A 21626-nucleotide genomic window follows, 5' to 3' on the forward strand; every position below is an offset into this window, starting at 1 on the left:
GTATGCTGCATCGAAGTGGAAAAAAAAAAAAAAAATCCAATTCAAGAAAAAAGAAATGAAAACTGAGTAATTCAAAACTTGGTTGTGGCGGCACATAAAAGTTGTCCGCGAAAAAAGTATAAGCTGAAATAGGGCGAAATATCCAGAATCACCCAAAAAAAAATTCACAAGATTAGCTGACGCATGCTCTAATAGCATAAATTAGGCACGCTGAATTGAGGCGAATCTAGCAGACCAACATCCAAGATGGATTCCAGAAAATATACAATCAATAAACCATCAAGCCAAGTAGCTTGGCTGTCTGATGCGATGGATCGAAAGGCAAATTTCACATAATAAACACATAATTGCAAATGACACTGCCAACAAAATGAATGAGCACCTCCTTGAACTAGACTTGTCGGTCGAAAAATAAAGTCATCATAGAACAAAGAAAAAAAACGCCCTACTGGGGCTGAGTGTGGCAGAATTATCATCACATCTGTCAATGGCACATCAGTTACCAAGGAGAAGGCAGGGATCTGCTTCTGACCTCTGCAATAGCTGTTTACATGCAGTGTATGTTCAAAAGGGTGAGAAAATACCAGAATACCTTTAGGGTTGCATTCACCTGATAAATTATGAGAATAACCGGAGAAAATTGCTTGCATATGCCATTGGCTTCACATCCGGGTGCGGCTGCAAATTTTGACAAAATGGTCATCAGCATACATGTAAGCAATATGACAAAAGGAAAAAAAAGGAGCAGAATTGAGACAGCTTGCACGGATGCACATGTTTGAAAAACATTTGAACAGCTACAACAGTAAAAACACCACCTGACCAAAATCAGCTATGGGCCACAAAACAAACGCTGCATGTTAGTTCAAACGAGTTAAAATTCATGTGCAATGCGACCATGCAGTGATACTACAGCGACAGACAAAATCCTTTTGGCAGATATGGAGGCTATGCGCCCAACAGGGTTTAAGGCCTGGATGTAACTTGCAAATATGAATGTGTCCTGTGCTGCAACTTGCATGGTCTACGGTGTCAATTTTTAGCCACACTTACCTGTGCTTGCATATGACTGTACCAGTGTGTGTGCATTGAAGAGAAATAGTTTCAGTGTGCACGAAGAAGGGGCATAGAACAATGAAATTTTTGGCTCCATAAAGCAACAAGCATTAGTAATTTATAGTTGAAAGAAACAGCCTTCAGAATATAGTTAAAACCTACCACTGCTGAAAAAGAAACAATATCTGGCTTCAGTTCTGGGGCTGCGAAGCGTATGAATGCACCTTTGTTGCCCATCTGTATCAAGGTAGAAAATGATCTTCATATCTAAATTAAAAATAACTAGTCACAAGATAGGGAAGTTAAGATGTCAAAACACAGACAACAGTTTAGACAAAAATTACTACAAAAATAAAGATTAGAGAAGTAGTAAAACCCAAAGTTCATTGAAGCCCACTTGTTGCAAGAAGTGGAGATATCATAGACGTTTCTGAAGTTCCTGAATGATTTAATTCATAGAACCTCAAAGAAGATGACCAGCTAAGACATGAACACAAACAACAACAATCAATTATACCCTCACAAAAAGATGCAAAATGCAACTACTACATTGGCCAGCTGTTGGTCTTAAGCATGTTAGGAAGTTCGATAAAAAGAATTTTTTTAAGAACAGAAGAACAGTTTTTCACTGTCACATGAAAGCTTCTTTAGCAAGAACTGGTCATTTTAACACGTTCATGGAAGCATCAATTCATCCATAGCACTCTATCAGAGAACATGTTAAGCTTATTTCTAGCAAACAATGTTTTAGTGGACTGTGGAGAGGCATGGAGAAGTACAATTAATGCAATGGAATTGTTTTAGGGTGCGATGTTCGATGTACAGCATAATTTTTTTTTTTTTTTGATTTAAAACACCATCCAAACATCAAGTTCATGGAGGTTTCAATATGGTAAAAACTTCTGAGACGTATGTGTCCTTGCACAGCATATCAAAAGCTTCCACCACTTTTCAAGCAATATTCTTTCATCCCTCTCTATCCAGAAGCTTAACCTTCTGCCATGGCAGTACCAATTCTACCAATTTCCGGGGGTCTTACCCCCATGACGAACTCTTTCAAATGATATCCATATCAGAGTTTCTTTCAGCATCAAGCTTGAATACCCAAACCTAACAAACCAACCTCTTACTCTGGTTGGATGATGACTTTTCCTTCCTGCTATGGCTTTCTTAAAAAAATAAAATAAAATAAAATAACATACTGCCACGGCAACTTGAGTTTTCAATTCAAGGTGCCTTGACTCCTAATTCTGTACTCTTTCTTTAAGCAAAAGCACTAAGGATAAGTACTAAGATTATGCTAACCTACGGTTTTTATTCAGCTTATGGTCCACAAAACTTTCCCCAAACAGAACAAAATTGTATGTCCAATCAAAATATTTACTTTTAATTTTGAAGTGCTTCATCCCCTCTTGTTCTTTAATTGTTAATCATCATCCCTTATGGTTAGATCCATTCCTTCACCACTGTCCTCACTAGTGCACCCTAATTCCCTTTAGTACTCTACTGAACACCTTACCAACCTAGTTTCCAAATATGTACTTCCCTAAGATAAGAAAGCAAGAGGCTAATTGAAGATTAGCATCAAATAAGGGACACAAAATTAATTGGACACTGGCCAAAGATAATGAGAAAGACAAACAGGTTGCTGAAAGTGTATTTTCAGGGAGAGAACGAGGTTCTCGATTCATTTAGGATCTTAATTCTATGCAGTGTATATATCATAATGAAACCCTTCCTAATGGATATTGTTCAAAGATTCAACAATATGCAATTTGCGTATTTTTGCATTTTATTTTTTTTGGAAATGAAAACGCAAGAACTGGAAATGAACTGCTTGTTCCTTTCCAAAATGCTAATCCACTATTATATGTTAATTTCAAAAAATTACACACAGAATTTATCTTTCAAAATATCGAAATAGTTAAGACTAGTCTGATTTCTAACAACTAACATGTTTACTCTCCATCATAACCATTAGTTACTCGAGTCTGCTATAAATGAGACAAATTAAATGCTTCTCCAATCAGCATTAACTAACTCCACTGGTCAGTCTGAAGCACCCATCTTCTTGCATGTTTCATATTGATGGTGCATTACCAAAATCAGGTGATCAATTCATACAGCACATTTGATGCAATGTAGAATCTCTTCTGTGGGACTGCGTGTATGCATGCTCTCTCTCTCTCTCTCTCTCTCTCTCTCTCTCTCTCTCTCTCTCTCTTCCTTTTTTTCTTGTTTTTTTTTTCAGGTGTGGGGGAGATGCGTTGGTGCCTACCTCCTTAAAAAAGTTATAGAATAATATGGGCTATGAACAGCGTGCCAAAGCCAACCAAGTCTGCTAAGGAAGCAAGAAGGTTACTTGAGTGGCAAAGAAGCACTTTAAGCGGCAGTACAAATGCCGAGGCTTCGATTTCCATCAAAATTCAAAAATGTGGATTTGAAAAATGCAAGCTTACCTCAAGAGGATTGGTAGAAAATTCATCGGCAAGAATGGCATCTCTTTATAGGAAAAAATGGTTAGAAATATCAACCCTTAGCAGTTACACTAGTGTTAGCTAATTGCTGGTTGTTCTAAGTTATGCAAATTGTAACCATAGACAAACATTTAGTCAAAACATGCTCATCCATTTGTATAAGGGAAATACATAACTTGCAGAATTCATATATTATCTTTCTAGAAGGGTGACAATAAAAAAAAAAGAAAATTATACTGAAATTAGAACGAGACGTATGAATTTATCTTGGGCCCTCCATATTGAATTCTAATCCAACATGCTTGCCTATTGCAGGGTCTAGGGAGGGTCAAATGTACCCAATCTTAATCCGCGCAAGGAGAGGCTGTCTCCATGTTTCGAACTTGTGACATCTAGGTCAAGATGGAGCAACCTTACCATTGTGTCAAGGTCTGCCCTCAGTATGCTTATTCCAAGTATGCACAATTTCAAAGCATCTCAACAAATGGCTTGTTCAGATTCACAACTCATTATGTCACAATGTTCACGTAATGCTTATGGTGTACTGTAACATACCTAGAAATACCTAAGCCCCACTCAAAATCACATTAAAAAATGAAACAATATACAGCATAAATAATGCCCAAGTTGCATGTCCCAAATAGGTCTCTATCTACAATATGTACATGTCACTTCATATAGCCTCTTAGTCATATGCTTCACAATGATTCATAAGGACTTGCCCTAAGGCATGAGATGAATGACGCTCGAATAATTAAATTCAACCAATATGCACATGTATGATCAAGGAGTAAGGACCTAGTCCATGTTAACAATACTGTACCAGACCAGAGAGAGACCGAATCCTAAAGCATCTAAGACCCCTGGTCAATCTAGATCAAGATCATTGCATCAAGACACTTGGGGCGATCTGGCATTCCAGGACACCAATTTTTAATTTTTTCCCCCTCTATGTTCTTGTTTTCAATGGTTGTTTAGGACCAAACATGGACCACACTGGTATCATAAGGACCCAGCCTCAGAACGGGATAGGCCGCAATCAAGATTGAAACCTTTATGCATGATGAAATTGTTAAATCATGACTATTTGCTAAAGAACTTTTTAATTGTCAAAATATGCTAGGTTTTCAGCAGCCATTTTGAGAACCGGTTGCAAATCTTTCTAATAACTTGACATTTTATAGCTTCAACTTGAGATTCAAACCCATAATGTTGGGGCAAGGCACGTAACTAAGGTTACCACAATGTCGAGACAAGGCCAGTAACTAAGGTTTTGAACAATCATAGAAAGGACTACCTTTCTATTAGACATTGGAAATTGATGTAAACTTAAGTCCAAGATCCATTAACTTTGACAGCTTAAAATGTACATTTCTTTCATAAAAGAGTGTTTTCCTAAAAAAAGGTCAAAGAATCAATGAGCAAGAATCCTCCTGTCTATGGAGAATTAAGCAACACCTAATTGTTTCTATCTTCGGGAAGACCTCATATATGAAATCTTAGGATTCTAACACATTACGAGAAATCTTAAAGACCTACATTAGAAACAGACTATCTATCTCAAATAAAAACCCGAAGCTGATATAAAGTAAGCATAAGGATGACATTCTAATCACCTGATCACAATAATTTGGAGCAGAAAATACTGTTATAAGCTTCCCGTCATGTTCGATCTCATAACCCTCATCCTTAACTTCATGGGATCGAACAACAAGATCTGCCAAAAGAGTTTTAAGAATATAAAAAAGATGTTTATCAAAAAGATCTGCCAAAAGATGTTTTAAGAATATTGGAGGGCGACTTACCAAGATTATTTTCTTCTATGAATTTCTTTGTCACATCTGCACCAAAGGAAAGACCCACACCTCGCTTGCTGGGGCCTCTACCTAGTTGAGGCTGCGGGTCGCTCCAAAGCAATTCACACATAATACCTGATAAGGAAATCACCATAAATGTCATTAAACGGTAACAAAAGTCATGATTAACAGATACAAAATGACATATAGGTCTTTAAGAAAGGGAAGCTGAATCTACATTGTCAAATCAAGGAAGTGGTGTAGCAAAATACATAACTCTGCATAATTGCAGCATGAATGATCTTCTTTCTTGGTATCATCAAATTAAACTCAACTAGAGGCAATTTACTACTAGATGAGTGAAGTGGTGGTGGACAGAAAACTTGAGAAAGCTTGCATTTGGCATGGCCATATACAAAGCATTCCACACAAATGAGGTGGATAATAAGGACTGTCACTTACGGTCACTGTGATGTCTAATATCGAAATACAACCAAAGATTTCTAAAAGCTAAATACATAGCCATGCTATTGAAAGATTATCATTTTCGGACATAAGGACCTCTGTCTTAAAATAATATGGTATGTCTCAGCACAAAAAACAGGAACTGTAGATTTTTTGTTACGCAATTGTCAAGTAAATCAATTTCATGGTAGGCAAAGGGGAGAGCATAAAAGGAACAAAATCCAAAAAATGGCCTGATATATGACAATATAGTGGAAAAATCACCACATACATGAATTTTTTTCGAACCATGTAAAAAAGACCGAGTAACAAGAAAATAGTAGCTTTTTACCGGTTAAGCATGAAACAGTGAAAGTACAGACTTGTAAGTATTTCACCCATTAATTATTAAGAATTGGATGTTTTAAACAAGAAATACTTGCAAAATACCTTCTTCAGGAGGCTCACAGAAACGATCAATTGCTCGTATATCAGAGAGCTTCACACCATCAACACTAAATAATCCTCCATGAACTACAAAGATCTTGCCATTTATGACATGAGCCAAAGGTAAACAACAAAATACTTCTGCGAAGAGTTCAACAAATGTTTCACTCAACTTTGACCTGACCTCTCCCTCAAAACCATAAATCTTGTTCATACTCTTACTTTCATGGTTTCCTCTCGAAAGATACATAGCTGTAAAATTTTCAAAAAGCCAATTATGAAGACTAACCATAAAGGTAACTTGCATATAGAAACTAAAAATGTCTCGTTGTGTTCAACATCTAATAAAAGTTAAGTGCCAAACTACCATGAAGCAAATTAAGAAAAAATGATGATAACCTTGGAGATTAACAAAGATGCAGAAAATTATCATATGAGAACAATGCTATTACAGTTTCAGATGCTAATAACCTTAAATAAAGAAATATCAGCACCATAATGGTGACTCAGAAATGAAAACATATTATGGAAAACAACACTGACTTACAACAGTAGCAATTTGCATCTCATAAATGTCAAAAAAGGATAAAATTTTTATGATACAACAAATTTTAAGTGCCGCTAATCAAACTAGGTATTAGAATTAGAAGCAACCTAAACATAAAGGTTTATGTCTACGGTGGCATCTAACTACCCAAGTACAACTAGTGTCCAAACAACCACCAAAACATAAACAAAATCACTAAATTATGCTACCATGTTTCATAACATATAGACAGTAACATATTTTTACAAAGAAAAAAAACATGAAAAGTATACATAACTTACAGAACTGTGTTCAAATATATGCAACACACATACAAGATATCTACCTTCATAAATTTAGTAATTTTATTATGAACAGCCAGTTTCACACCTGAGAATTTAAAAAACTAGTCACTTAATAGAAATAGGCTTAAAATTCAGTGGGAGGAGTTAGAACAAAAGGTGGCAAGAGAGCGTGCACATCCTGGTGCTTAATCCTTGTTTCTGCAATATTTGAATCTCTGTTTCAGCTATTGGTTCATGCAACTCACTTAAGCTTACTCGAAGTTGGAAAGGTATGGTACCCGCAGGATGCACCAGGACACGCTGGGACATGAATCCTTGGTATGAAAGTTCAGGCCTACTTGGAGTAACCTCCGATGAGTTAAATCAAGTCATAAACCCAAAATTATACATACTTATTGTGCATCAACCATTTTACATCAGATCTCAGCCACCATCCTAATGATTTTTCATCAGTCTGCTGATTGCCAGTGGGAAAAGAAGTGGTCACAATCTAGACAAACTATATGATAAGGAACGCAACAGATAGAACAGGAACAGAACGATGCAGTATTTGCATGTCAATATGTAAAAACTCTTTTGTAGCATCAGCATGTAATCTTCAACTGCACTGGTTTCTTAAACTTCTGCATTCGAATGCACGTTATGACCGTCTAACCTTCTTTTGCATAAAATAGCACTTAAAATTCTCGCAGGTACGGGTCATATCATGAAAACCAAAAACAAGACAAACTGTTTAATAAAACAGAAAGGAATACCTGTGGGACACATGCACTTGAATGCAAACAGTGTGAGAATAACTTCAACAGAGAATGATCCTCTGTCCACAAAGTCCCCATTGAAAAGGTAAGGGTTTTCCTCCGAGGGAAGTCCATTGAGCTCAAAAATATTTAGGAGATCAAAATACTGCAAACATTTAGAATAGAGAACTTTAGATGTTTGAAACAAGCATAATATTGCAAATCGAACAATAAAAGAAACAAGCAAAGTTCTTGATAGTATAAGACTGTCAAGTCAGCTACGCAAATGGAAGAGATCCACAAAGACTCAGGCGCACAACTTGAGGTTCGCCATAGAAATTGAGGCTACGATACAGACAAATTATTTTGTCCAGTGATCATTGAATAGGTGCAGGCTACTCAAGGATCAAAGGTGATGCCTCTAGCTCCAATGCTGCTGAAGCATCTACCTGGAAAAGGATGTGTCCAGGCTTATAGAGTCCTATACCCATTCCTGAAACCACGTCTGAATGCCTTAGTGGCAATGCCTTTCAACAAAATCAACCAGTGAGATGATCAGAACTGATTTATTGCATTGCAAGCATATGTTGTGATGCATCTCAAGGATTAGGGAGAAGAAAATAAGTGAAGGATTCGAGATAACAATTAAAAAAAAAGAGAGGAGAGCATTAAGTTAGCATGAAGATATAAGAGGAAAGGCATGCAGACTTAGTGAGCAACCTGAATGCCCCTCCTTTTATTATTTAAGCTAGAGCATTGCCCCCTTGCTATCAACTGACAAAATATAATGAGAGTATGAGACTATAGGTAAGGTCACATAAGCGGGAACATGAAGAAATTGAGCAGTCTATCATGACCACTTAATAAAGCTACACTCCTAATTATAAACTGGCAACCATGCCCCTAGAAAGGTCAGCCTACAACAGATAGTGAAATGTGATAAGTTGGTACTACAAGTTAGGTTTGAAACTATTAAATAACAATAACAATCAGCAGCAAAGTTGCATATAAATCAACCTAAGAAAACTCTCAAAATGAAGAAACATGATAAAACGAGTTAAAAATTTGGCAGAGAACTAGGCTAACAAATGTTGACCAAATGGTCCGTGTGGATATAGTTTGATACAGGGACTTGGGGATCTGAATGTGATCATATCTTGGCTTTCAACATGGCAGCTTTGTTGATCAAATGCCTTGCAGCATTTATGACCGTTTACTTCATACTTAATAAAGAAAAGATCGAAATCAACAAATTTAAGGTAACCTTTCAAGCAGGAGCATGTAAAGTGGTATATACTATGACAAAAGTAGACTTGCCTTCCCAGGAGTATCAATGAACATGTCAGCGACTTGTTCCTTTGTTTGGCAAATGAACAACTATCTTAACCTCAACTTTTCATAAATAAAATGGCCACCTGATTTGACACGCTTAATACTTTTATGACACAAAATGGAAGGCTGTGTCATACCCCCTTTATCATCATAATACAAATTCCTAGAACCTTTGCTAGTGAAATCCATCTCGACGAGCAGTTCTTTTGACCAGGCTAATTCAATTATCTGAAAGAACCCAATATTCAGCTTCTGCACGAAATCCTCTGACGAGGCTCTCCTTAATCTTCCATGCTACAAGGTTATCCCCAACAAAGCTACAATAGTTGGTGAGTGATCTATCTAGTAAAGAATGTGTTAATCTGCGCTGGAGTAACTGGACATCCTTGCATTCATAAAAATGCAACAACTATTACACGAGATACTTAGGATCTAAAACTCAAAGTCATCAGTTAAGATCCTTGGGAATTCACTGGTATAGTCAATAGTGCTTTTCACAATTGGAGTTTCCCATAGTTTTAATCCCATATTCTAGTCCAAATGTATGAACATAATCTCCTCCTCAAAATTAAAAAGGAACATGCTTAAACTACAGGTGCTTAAACAGATAATTTCAGACCTGAGTGTTTGGAGAAAAGAAAAAGTATGGCCTATGGCATTCGAAGATTCAATATATCTGGTTTGATGATGGAAACAAGAAGCCAAATAATTGGAGCCCAATGTGCTATCAGTGGGCTCAAGTGAGTACAACAGCAAAAAGCTCAAGATTCGCAGATTAGTAGTTGTTCCGTTCTGAATGCAAGTGATTTTTTCCCTTTTTTTACTTAAAAGGCACAAATGCTGATATCTGATAATACAAATACCTCCATAAAGCATGAATGGAAATACTGGAACAATCTGATTGGGGGCGGGGGGAGGAAAAGAGGGCTCAACATATTACATGGAGTAGCATGATTTTCCAAATAAAAGGAACCAAAATTGTTCAGATAAGAACATAAAATAGCTGGTGAATGGCAGCTTGTCCCGGTGGTCACATTCCTTTGTTTAGCAACCAAAGGTTGTGGGTTGCAGCCTTAGCTGGTGCATTCCCAAGTATTTAGGTATGGCTATTATAGTACAGGTCGATCTCCTTCCCTTTCTCACCAAAAAAAAAAAGATAATAAAATGGCTGAGTTGAACTGTTTAAAATGGAGAAATGTTACATAGCTACCTGGCCATGCACATCACCACAAACTGTGAAATGATGACCATCTGGAACAGTGATATCAACAAGAGCCGGCATAGCCCCCAACATCTCCCTGGCTTGTAAGACAATCTGATATGCATACCTAAACAATAGATGCAATTAATTGATTTAAATAGAAGAACTAAAGAATGGAAGGAAAAGAAATTGATAGCTTAGTACATAAGTACTATTACTATGAGCAAGAACCTTTTGTGTAAGCATTTCTGGTTCCTAAAATCTTCCATCATCTTCTTCACAAAATCCAAAGTTACCACTTCGCCCTCTATTCTTGCTCCAGTATAGTGTGGCTCCACATCTGTTAATAGATAACATTTCCATACATCATGTGAAAGCATGTCAGAATGACTTTAAAAAAGATATTATCCATTTTAAAACTGCTTTTAGGTTGATGTTATCATTTATTACTATTTTGGGCAAGAGATTATTATGTTTTATGGTGCCTACTGCTGCACAGTTCTTAATCAACACACAATTTCAACAATAAACTGACTGAGAGACATGCATACCGATACAAGCACACATATCCACACACAAGCACGCAAGCCTGTGCAAGATAAGTACAAAAGGATAGCACCATATAAAACTAACAAAACACCTAGAGTTTCTTCCATCAAAAAGTACAAATTGACAAGTTTGGCAAAAAAAAATGACAATATGTTAGACCTGCCGTATATCTAATAAGCCTACCTAAGCTTACCCATAAGATTTCTCCAGGAATATAAATTCTCAAATGCGTAGGCACAAACAATTGCTTGAAGTTTCTTCAAACACTCCTAACACAACGCCTCCCATCCTTTACGATCGCAGTAATATAAATACCAAAATGCACCATCTTACCATCCAAATTTTATTATGGCCGATGGAGAAAGATATATCAAATCGCAAAGACTATCTTGGACTCTGTTCTAACAAGAAACAAATTTGTATTGTCTAAGGATTTCACTGCACAGCAGTGAGGCCAAAGGCCCTTTTTTATGGATTAAATTACAAACATTCAAACAAAGGATTTTTTCCTAAAAAGAATCTATTCCAAAAGGCTATTTCAACTGAGAATATTTATATTAGTTTAAAAACAAAGTATTCCAAAATTTCATATATAATTTACCTATTTTTCCGCTATAAAAGAGAAAAAAAAAAGTGGTGGACAGGTTTCCAACAAAGGCATGTAAAAACAGAAAGGGAATGTAAGCAGGAATATGCAAAGCCAAAAATTCGTATATAAAAGCCAGGCAGGCATCTGACAACAACATGATTAGTACAGATAATACCTATACAACGAAAATCTATAGATTCTGCAACAGAGCGTCTCGCGGACTCATGGACAGCAATTGCTTCTTCAAATCGAAGCTTCTGGACAGCCTTTTCACATTCTTTCAACTTCTTTGAAGCATCCGGATCACTTGGACAAATTTTTTTCACCTAAGACAACTAGAAATGTTAAGAAAAATGCTTCTAGTACATTCAATAAAATGAAGAAATACAAATCTTTGTACAATTAAAAAAATAAGAAATGACGATCTAAATTTATATAGCATAAAATGACCAAGCATTTATTAGCATAAGAAATCAAAAGTCGTGTCACATATAATGATGCTTCTGGATAATGTGCGGTCAAGAGGTTGCATATGGGCAATTAAGGATATAGCTGAGTTAATTACATAAACTTGATCTTCAACAGTAGAAGATTCTAAGCTTAACCAATAAACAGATATGAAAGACAAACACATGAAATTGGCATGTATAGTTACTAATATGCCAACTTCCAATGTTATTTAAATTACAAAATCCGTAAAAAATCATAGGAATCCTTTGTTGGCACATTCACAAGAATAAATAAGATCGGTAAGGGGGAAATGAGAGAGGAAAAAGGTAATTTGCACTTCTTGTCACTTAAAATTATGTACTACTCACTGCAACCTACTTGAGATGATATTTTAGTGCCCCATCAATCAATTCCAATATCTCTGCATAGGCAAACTGGATATTTAAGGACCACTTCTGTCAGTACATTAGATACATTTATAGCATATGCAGTCCAGCTAAGATTGGAGCATTCATCAATCTTTTTTTCTCTAACCATTAATTTTCTGAACTTGGCCTGGATTTATTCAAACATGTGAATTGAATGACCTTCAGTCTCATGCATACACAACATCACGAGATGTCCATTTGACAGCTTAAATATAGGTCAGAGACTACAATATAGGAACAATGTGGAAAAAACCAAACATTTTTAATTGCTTAGATGTCTGTTCTGCATGTGTGTGTGTTTGTCTATCCATCCATACTTCTAAACATCAAGCATATAAGGTTATCAGATTCATCCTATAATGAAATGAATCAGGCTTAAACATGCCTGTTGAAAATCTTTCAAAGCTTCCTTGAACTTCCCCATGGCGAGATATGCTGCACCCCGTCTATAATAACCCTGTCAATAAATTTTCAAGTTACCCATTTGAGAGTCCATACATAAGTATATAAAATATAGAACTTTATGATTTCCTTACCTTTGAATATTTAGGATCAAGCTCAATTGCTTTTGTTGCATCCTGGATAGCGCTACCATATTCCTCACGTTTGGTGTGTGCAAATGCACGATTTGCCCAATATACCGCATTGAGACCATTTAATTCGATAGCTTGACTATACAACTCTATGGCTTGGGAGAACTTGTTGGCTGAATGAAGGAACAAGGGAGATAGATCATAAGGTAATAATGCTGGGATTGCTGGTAAAACACCTTTCAATTATCACACCAAAAAAAAAGATGCACAGGATATGTTGATGTTTCCAATATCCAGAATTATATGTAGATAGCAACAAATAAAGACAACTCTCTAGTAAAATATATGTTTTTCTTTCCTCTTCATGCATCGATCTTCTCCATGCACTGCTCCCTACTTCACTATTACAACAACCCTCAATCTTGATATATTTTATTAATACCAAGAACTTTTTATTTCCACTTAATTACCACCAGCTAAAGGCCTAAAAGTTTTACCTCAATGAATGATGTCTGCAAAACATCATAAACATGGTCAATTTATATTCTAGAACATTTATAATCGAATTAATGTCCCCATACCCAAGGCAGTCTAGTACACAGAGTCCCACCATTGTGGGGTCTTAGGAGGGTCGGATGTATCCAGTCTTATCCCCGCATGCAAAGAAGTTGTTTCCATGGTTCCAACTCGTGATACCTAGGTCACAATGAAGCAACATTGCCATTCCGCCAATGCTCACCCTTAATAACCCCATATTACAATTTATTAAATTATTTTACATAATCACATAGTTGAGTATAGTCAAACGAATGATATTAAAGTAGACCTTATCTAAAGGTTTGATACACATCTTTGCCCCCAACATACATGGAGAGATGCATTGGCAAAATAATCTAGCAATTAGAGTGTTAGAGCATAGAGACCAGATAAAAAGTGCTCACAACTAGAAAGCACACATATCGTGCACACAAACAACACAAGCATGCACAACACCCACCCACTCACCTGCACACATACACGCACACATTTACAGCTCAAAGTTTAGAAGATGCTCATGATATTGCCAGGAAAATGATGTATCTCTGATGATATCTAAAATCCAAACCTCCATTACAAAGCCCATAATATGACAACAACATCAGTACTCACAATTACCTTTGAATGCGTCGTTAGCTAAGAGCTTGATTTCTTCTGCTCGTTCAATATTTGGATTTGCATTTTCAACCATACTGGTCATCTGGAATTATGCTTCTTCTAAGACTTCAATATATCAAATAACAAGTTTCATAGACAACTTCACCTGTTAGAATATATTGGGGATCACATTTAATGAGCTAAATCAGGAAAAAAAACAAGTACACTTACAGCAGGAAAAAGGCACAAGTAAATGTAAATTATTTAACATAGAAGCACGCAATGAAGAAGGATATTTATAATCCTAGGAGACAGAACAGCCCACATAAAAATCATATTGAAGATTATCAAAGCCATTGTTAATCTTGATATGCTCAAACCCATAGGAAGATAACACTAAATAGCAGGGTCAGGAAGCTCGTCGCTTTACTTATTTCCAGCTAATTATGTTCCAGATATGAAAATGCTAAAAGCAATCCCTAGAATGACTACAAGTATTGAAGGATCAAGAACTAATAGCAATAAGCAAGGGTTTGGTAGGTGACAAGATGAAAGCAGCCTGTCCAGCAACAATTCCAACACCTCAATGGACATAATATGTGCCACGAAACTGAGAATAACTCATCTTGATACTTGGAGTATTGACTGTGAGTAGAAAATATAATTAAGAAGTGGGTTGGTATTAGCCATTTTATATAATCCAGTAAAGCAAGGCAAAAGGCTAATGCGACCGATCATGGGCTTGGTTAATACTACAAACAGAAGCAAAAGTACTGGTGGATAGATATTACAGCTGGGCAATGGAAAAAGAAAGAAAACGATCAAAAAGCAAAAGAAATTAGCACTGCACAAAAATAAGTAGCATTCAGCATGCATGCGTGCGCATGCACACACACAAACACACACACACACACACAAACACACAAAAAAAAAAAGAATGCTCAAATAATAGAGGTTAGCTACTGGCAGTGCTGAATTGGGAAAGACATAGAAACAGAGAGCTCAAAAAAAATTAGGCTTTGAAAGGCTAGGAAGTGTTCGTCTACAATAATGTAGAATACTATAAACTTATAGGGAGATGCTATTTTGATTTCTGCATTCCAGATAAATGCTATAAGAACTCAGATAACACTAACAACAACAGCAGTAATAAGTTACTCGATATGAGATGCAGTGTAAGGGCATGAGCATGATCCTGGAGCAGTTGATTATCCTAGGTTTTGCCCTTTAGACACCAAACATTAAACTTGCTATGCATCAAAAAGATTTATATCTTAGAGCTGTTTGAGCACCAAAGAAATAACATTAGATTGACACAGCTTCTTCATCAATTACCCAGCAAGTTTTATTACAACAATTTGAGGCCAACCGTGCTAAGGCTTGAATGGTGCAAACAATTTCAAAATTTTTTCAGACACGTTCCTCAATGTTAGCCTTAATTGCCTCTTGGTAGCTATTAATGCATACAATAAATACCTAGAAGATGAAAAATTGAAAGAAAAAAAAAAGAGGACCTGGATTAAGGTCCCTGATTCCTTGTATCAAGATTTTAGATATTGCTGGCTTGATAATCATGCAAAGCACCTGACATTAATTTCTGAAAAAGAATCACTTTTATGGTTGAGGATAAAAGCTTCGAACTTTTTTAAGTTGATCCTGCTGGTGTTGATCGCTGGTGAGTATAAAAGATGGTGTTGTATATTCATGGTATTACATTGCTGTCGAAATGCATACTGGAATATAAGGGATTCTTAATAGATGGCATTGTTTAATTATTCTTGGAATAAAGCATTTCATCGAGAGGCAATGGGAACAGGAAAAAGCTGCAACTTATTGAGAATCAGATAATTACTAGTAAGAACACACCAAGTTTACTCAAAGAGGACGCTTACTCAACATCAGATTGTAAGGTTACTTCAGTAATCAAGAAAACAAACTCAATCAATTGAAGATGAAGATGCACACCAACTTCCCTCCTTTTTTTAACCTTCTCTCCAGACATCTCAAGAAGCCAAAAGAAACAGGTATCAAGAACCTTACGATCACAAATTCTAACCTCGGTAAGCGCTAAAATCCCAGTGAAACATGACATAATAAAGATCAAACATTGGCTAGAATTGGAAACACGAGAAAAACGATCAAAGAAAGTAGGATCTAGGGTTTCAATCCTTTATCTAAAACACGCGGCGGGAGAAGAGAAAAAGATTAACCTCTCAGAGTCGTGCGGGCTTCAGCGGTGGCAGCTAGCCCGCACTGTAAAGAATGCGCGCCAATACGATTTTTCGATGTAGAGGAGTCTAGGGTTCTTCTGGTTTGCCAGAAGGATCGAGGGTTTCGGCGAGGACGAGACCACCGTGGAGCGGAATTCTTAGGGTTTAGGGTTCCGGGGACAGAGGGGAATAGGGAGTGGTGCACGGAGATTGAGAACCAGAAGAATTGTGGTGCGGGTCGCGTCGATCTTTGCCTCACATTTACAAGTCGCCGCTTGACTGGATCTAAAAAGATCCGACGGCACACAGCGGACCCGCACTCCGCCCCCAAACCGGGCAATGGAGGATGTTTAAGAAACGGAGTTTATATATACGTATAATGGTAACCGATACGTGCAATCCGAAAAACGTTCAAAAAAATAAGGATGAAAATGATAAAATATATAAATTATATTAAAAAATTAAATTTTAGAGAAGTTCAATACGCTAAAAATTAGGGATTAGAAATGGATGGATAGAGTATTTTTTTTCCTCAAAAATAAATTCCTACTAGTTTGGGGTGATAGAGAGTTTAAAGATAGTGAAATAAATAACAGCATGGTAATCATATTTTCTTAAATATTTATCAATAAAAAACTAAAAAAATTCTAGCTACAAAATCTGATAAATGGAATATAAAATGAAGTATTGGATAATATAGTGTATATATAGAAAGATATTTTTTTAATAAACTTGAGAGATGGGTTAGGCCCAAACCTGATATTTTTTTGCTGAATGACAAGGACCAAAATCATGGTTAACATCATGCAAAATTGAACCATCATACTTTGCTTTATATAGGAGTTGATGTATATGGGTCTAACATTAGCTAAATTAGACCTAGCCTTAGTCAGACATGTTTAATAATCGAGTCAAGTTAGAGCTAGGTATTTAATTTCAAGCCAAACTCAAGATGTACACAAACAACTTGTTTAAAAGATCAAATAAGAGCTTGAGATTAATTAAGACTTTCATTTACATAATCTAGAGTAACAATTTTGATCATATTTCATTCTTATGGTTAAAATACAACCTATCGTATTGGATATCAACCTATAATTCAAAACTATAAAATAATTATTGATATATAATAATAATATTTATATGTTAGTATTTTGAGATAATTTGAGACTACGAGCCGAGCTAAAATGAGCTAATCATAGTTTTAATTTGGCGTGTTTTTTAACCAAGCAATCCAAACTTGAGCTAGCTCGCAAACAACTTGCTCATTTGCCAATCCTTTTCTTTCCTAGCTAGGGATCATTCAAACTAAATTTAGGTGGTATAATTTGCGTTGGAAACCTCGAGATAGCATATGAGAACTTCTAAGTGTCACCAAGTCCGCGGTGACTATATGGACTATATGAGCAGGAGAGGTAACACCACGTATTCTGATACACAATGTGTATGCTTGCATGGTATAAAATTCCATTGAGGATCATGACTTTTCTGGTGGGAGCTTGCATGGCATAAAATCCCCTACAAGTATATCTTTTATAGACGGGATATTATTGGTCAGGGCTTAATATCGTGTGATTTATGCCTGATAACCACTTTTTTTGACTTTCTGGTGGGAGCTTGCATGGTATAAAATCCTCTACTAAGTATATCTTCTATAGACGGGATATTATTGGTTAGGGCTTAATATCGTGTGATTTATGCCTGGTAACCTTTTTTTTTTTTTTTTTTTTATGCAAGTCTGGCATGGTACAACCAATAAAATAAAAGAAAAAGAATATAATAAAAAGACTGGGCATTTATGCACTTCCGTCTTGCCCCAAATGAATTATTCTGGGTGGTGGGCTAACGAGGATTGTGATCAAGAAATTATCTCTTGCAAATTTGCTAAGCAATGTAGGTACACTACTCAAATCACCCATCACCATCCACTGATGTTGGTGTCGCTGGTGTGATCACTGGGTGTACAGGTGAGATTTGCTCTGAAATCAAGTACGTCCGGCTCCATCAGATATCAGTACCCATTTCTAATTCAAGGGGACCCACCTGAAATGGAGGGTGTATGATTGGACAGGAAGAACGGGAGCTTGTAGAATGTAGATGAAAGTAACAGCCAGAAAGTATTCGAAATTCCCAGCCCGCCTTCCAAGCCCAGTAGCCACTTGTCACGTGGGCATCTCGGGCATCGCCCATGTCCGCTTATAAAAGACCGAATGCTGCCGTTTCCGTTTTTTAAATGCTTCTCTCCCGATTGCCTCTCCCACTCAGCTCGAGAAGGCGATGTCACTTATCTAGGTTTTTTTTTTTGGTACGAGTTCCTAGTGCGTCGAGACGCTTTCTCCTCGAGTTCTCTACGAATCAAGCTCGGAATCTAAATTCGCCGATCTCTCTACCGATTCGCAGTGGTATTACCTTGATCCTATTATCTTTTTGCTTAGTACTTTCCAATCTCAAACCCAAGTGCGGATTTCTTTTCCTCGATAAAAAGGTCGCAAATTCCTTTTTTTACCCCCCTGTGATTCCCGCCAAGAACCGAGCATAAAAGAGTAATTTCTAGTTTTCCTAGTGATGTTCTAAGGAGTGGCGGATTATTATCCTTCTCTGGGCTTTTAACTTCGAAAAATATTTTGTACTTGATAGTTTTTGACGGTAACAAATCCGATTTTTCCCCCTTTTTCCCTGTTGTCTTTATAAAATCTCAGATGCAGGCATGTGGTGTCCATTTTATATTTGCCCTAAATTTTGAGTTTTTAACCTAGGTTTTCAACAGATATTTGTATGGGTATTCAAGAAGTTCTTAAAGATTTCTTAATTCCATTGAATTTATACATGATGCACTCGTCCGAAGGATTTCGGTGAATTTTTGCGAGCCAAGAATATAACGGGCTAATCAGGTGATTCGTGGTGCTCCTAGAATGCTGTTTAACTGGTTGGTTCCCTCTATCTAAGCATTGCACGATCGATACCTGTTATTCCAGCATTAATCATCTATTTTCTTTACGAAATGAATGATCTTAAACCCTAATTGCTCAAGTTCTCACTTTGGCCTTTTACTGGAGTTCATATGGATGATTAACATTGAAAGGATCTCTTTTGTCTTCATCCCTCTATGTTTTCTCTATTGAGCAGCGATAATGGACGGGGAAAGGTTTTTGTTCTTTTTTAATAATTAGTTACAATTTTACAGGCACGGCAGGTCTTGAAAATTATCAGGAGCCATGGAATTAGAAGTCAAGACGTGAAATGAGGTGCAATGCTTGCTGGCGGGAATTGGATGGGAAAGCCATATCAACCACCTGTGGCCACCTCCTGTGTATCCAAAAAAACATTTATATATGATGAAATTACAGCCATCCACACGCTTCTATTTATGTGACCAAATGTATATGTGAATATTGCATGTTTGATTCTCTTTAACACATGAAAAAGGCACTGAAGATGCAAGCAAGATACTCAGCAACGATTCTGCATGCCCAGTTTGTGATCAAGCGCTCTCCAAAAGGTTTTCATCTTTTATTCTTCAGAGTCTGGATAATGTAGATTTAATGATTATTATCAATCTCCAGGAATTCTCTAAACGATTTTTTTCACATCTATGTTTTGAATGCTCCTTGAGCCAAATAGATGCTTTTCCTGCAAGGGGAAAGCATAGTGTAACTTACTATCCCTTTCTTTTGATGCCTCATTTGTTTTTTTTTTTTCATTATTATTTTGGTGAAACATCATAAATGTTTGCCTTTCAGCCACATGAGACCAATTGATATAAATCCTGGTGATCACTGGATAAATGTAAGAAGCACTCAGATAAACTAAACCTATAACGTTTGTATTTTTAGTTCCTTTTAATTTTTTTTTCTCATTATAGTATCCATTGCAGATGGCGATGGCTGGAGTGCCCCCGCAAATTCGTATCCTATTTGCAATTTTTTTAGTAATTTCTCAGACCTTAGAAGTGCATTTGTCTCTGGAGATTTGTAACAAAAGCTCCAATCAACTAAAGCTTATCCATTTTGTAAGTAATTGAGGGCTTCAGACTGTTTTCTCCCATAAAAAAGTACAAACTCCATCTCATTGTGATAAGTAAACAGAAAAATCTTAGCAATCATCAAGCTAAAGGTTTATAAAAGAGCATTTCTCCTCTGTCTGCCTTTGACACCTAAAAATCAGTCATGAAGACTGCATATCGAGGCGTGATGTTTTACATTGGACAAAAGGAATTAGAGATGCAATACAAATTGAACAAGATCGCTGGGCAATGCCAGCAGAAATGTGAGGTCATGCAAGAAAAAATTATGGAAAAATTGGAGCAAGTGCATGCTGCATACCAGAAAATGGCCAAGAGGTGCCAGATGATGGAACAAGAGATTGAAAGCTTATCAAAAGATAAGCAAGAACTACAAGAAAAATATGCTGAGAAATCCAGGTCGATCTTTTGCTGCTCATTTGAAGTATTAAAAGAGATGATATTCATATTTGACTCCCTCCCCTTTTATTTCTCTGTCCATATGCGTATCTAATTTTGAAAACTTCTCTGGGATCCAGGCAGAAGAGGAAGCTAGATGAGATGTATGATCAGCTGAGGAGTGGGTATGAGTCTGTTAAGCGTTCAGCAATCCAACCTGCAGGCAACTTCTTTTCAAGAACTGAACCAGACTTGTTCTCCGGCATGGGTGACATGATGGATAGCAGAGACCGCCTCAGACAAGGTAATTAGTTACAAAATTAATCTAAAGAAACATTTTTAGCTCAATTTATGGATGTACACAATTAATATGTTTAGAAGATTTTTCAAGTTTCAAATTTGAATGATTGGCTATACTAGTTTTGTATCAAACTTAATGATGTTGTCCCATTTCTATTTCCAATCTATCAGAGAGCTAAATAATTCTTTCCTTAGGCTCTCCCAAAAATACCAGTTGATTTATTTGTCCCAGATTCTTCTGTTCTTACTCCTGAAACTCCAGGGCAGAGAGAGGAGATATGGCCTTCAGCCAGACAGAAAAATTCCAACTCGGGTGCCTATAATCTTTCTGGGGGCTCACCAGCACAGACTGCTCCAGTTCCTGTAGATGCTGGAACCAGGAGACAGCCACACGCTTTATTTGGACCTGGTGCGAGCAATCCTGCTGCTACTTTGCGTAATCTAATAATCTCACCCATGAAGCAGCCTCAGCTATCACGTACCCACCCACACTTGTTCACGTAAGGTTCATTCTCTGGCTAGTTTTTATAAGCTGTTGGGATACTATTCCAGTAACACATTCATATCAAGCAGGTGATACCTTCTCTGAGGTTGAAACTGTCCCAGTAGGGATGTCGGTAGCTGGTTGATATCTCAATGAAAATGAGCAATATATCAACATGGTCCCCTTTAATGTTGCTAGAAATTTTTTGCCTGACCGATCAAGCTGATGT

The 21626-nt window shown here is 36.8% G+C and overlaps 2 protein-coding genes across 4 annotated transcripts; one reads left to right on the top strand and one right to left on the bottom strand.

Annotated features, from left to right (window-relative positions):
* Positions 1-249: 249 nt before the first annotated feature.
* On the bottom strand, positions 250-16555 carry PP5.2 (protein phosphatase 5.2). Its single transcript, XM_008793771.5, has 13 exons — positions 16215-16555; positions 14026-14170; positions 12874-13043; positions 12723-12794; positions 11635-11785; positions 10553-10661; positions 10331-10448; positions 7807-7954; positions 6224-6472; positions 5339-5464; positions 5150-5250; positions 1219-1293; positions 250-678 (listed from the first exon to the last, which is right to left on the bottom strand). The coding sequence occupies exons 2-13, from the start codon at positions 14105-14107 to the stop codon at positions 619-621; spliced, it is 1461 nt and encodes a 486-aa protein (XP_008791993.1). The 5' UTR covers positions 14108-14170; positions 16215-16555; the 3' UTR covers positions 250-618.
* Positions 16556-18302: 1747 nt separating this feature from the next.
* On the top strand, positions 18303-21625 carry LOC103708674 (E3 ubiquitin-protein ligase CCNB1IP1 homolog). Of its 3 annotated transcripts, XM_088722553.1 has the most exons (9): positions 18303-18616; positions 19399-19524; positions 19641-19713; positions 19955-20000; positions 20089-20119; positions 20379-20634; positions 20754-20917; positions 21146-21413; positions 21487-21625. In XM_088722553.1, the coding sequence occupies exons 2-9, from the start codon at positions 19455-19457 to the stop codon at positions 21488-21490; spliced, it is 912 nt and encodes a 303-aa protein (XP_088578679.1). In that variant the 5' UTR covers positions 18303-18616; positions 19399-19454; the 3' UTR covers positions 21491-21625. The 3 variants fall into 3 exon arrangements, with proteins under 3 accessions (XP_088578679.1, XP_088578678.1, XP_017699075.1); XM_088722552.1 differs by lacking the exon at positions 21487-21625 and having other exon boundaries at positions 21146-21417; XM_017843586.4 differs by lacking the exon at positions 21487-21625 and having other exon boundaries at positions 21176-21417.
* The last annotated feature ends 1 nt before the right edge of the window (position 21626 follows it).

This window comes from Phoenix dactylifera, chromosome 5 (assembly GCF_051530095.1).
Source record: "Phoenix dactylifera cultivar Ajwa chromosome 5, Ajwa_hap1_PhDact_Kaust_v1.1, whole genome shotgun sequence".
Classification (NCBI taxonomy): Eukaryota; Viridiplantae; Streptophyta; class Magnoliopsida; order Arecales; family Arecaceae; genus Phoenix; species Phoenix dactylifera.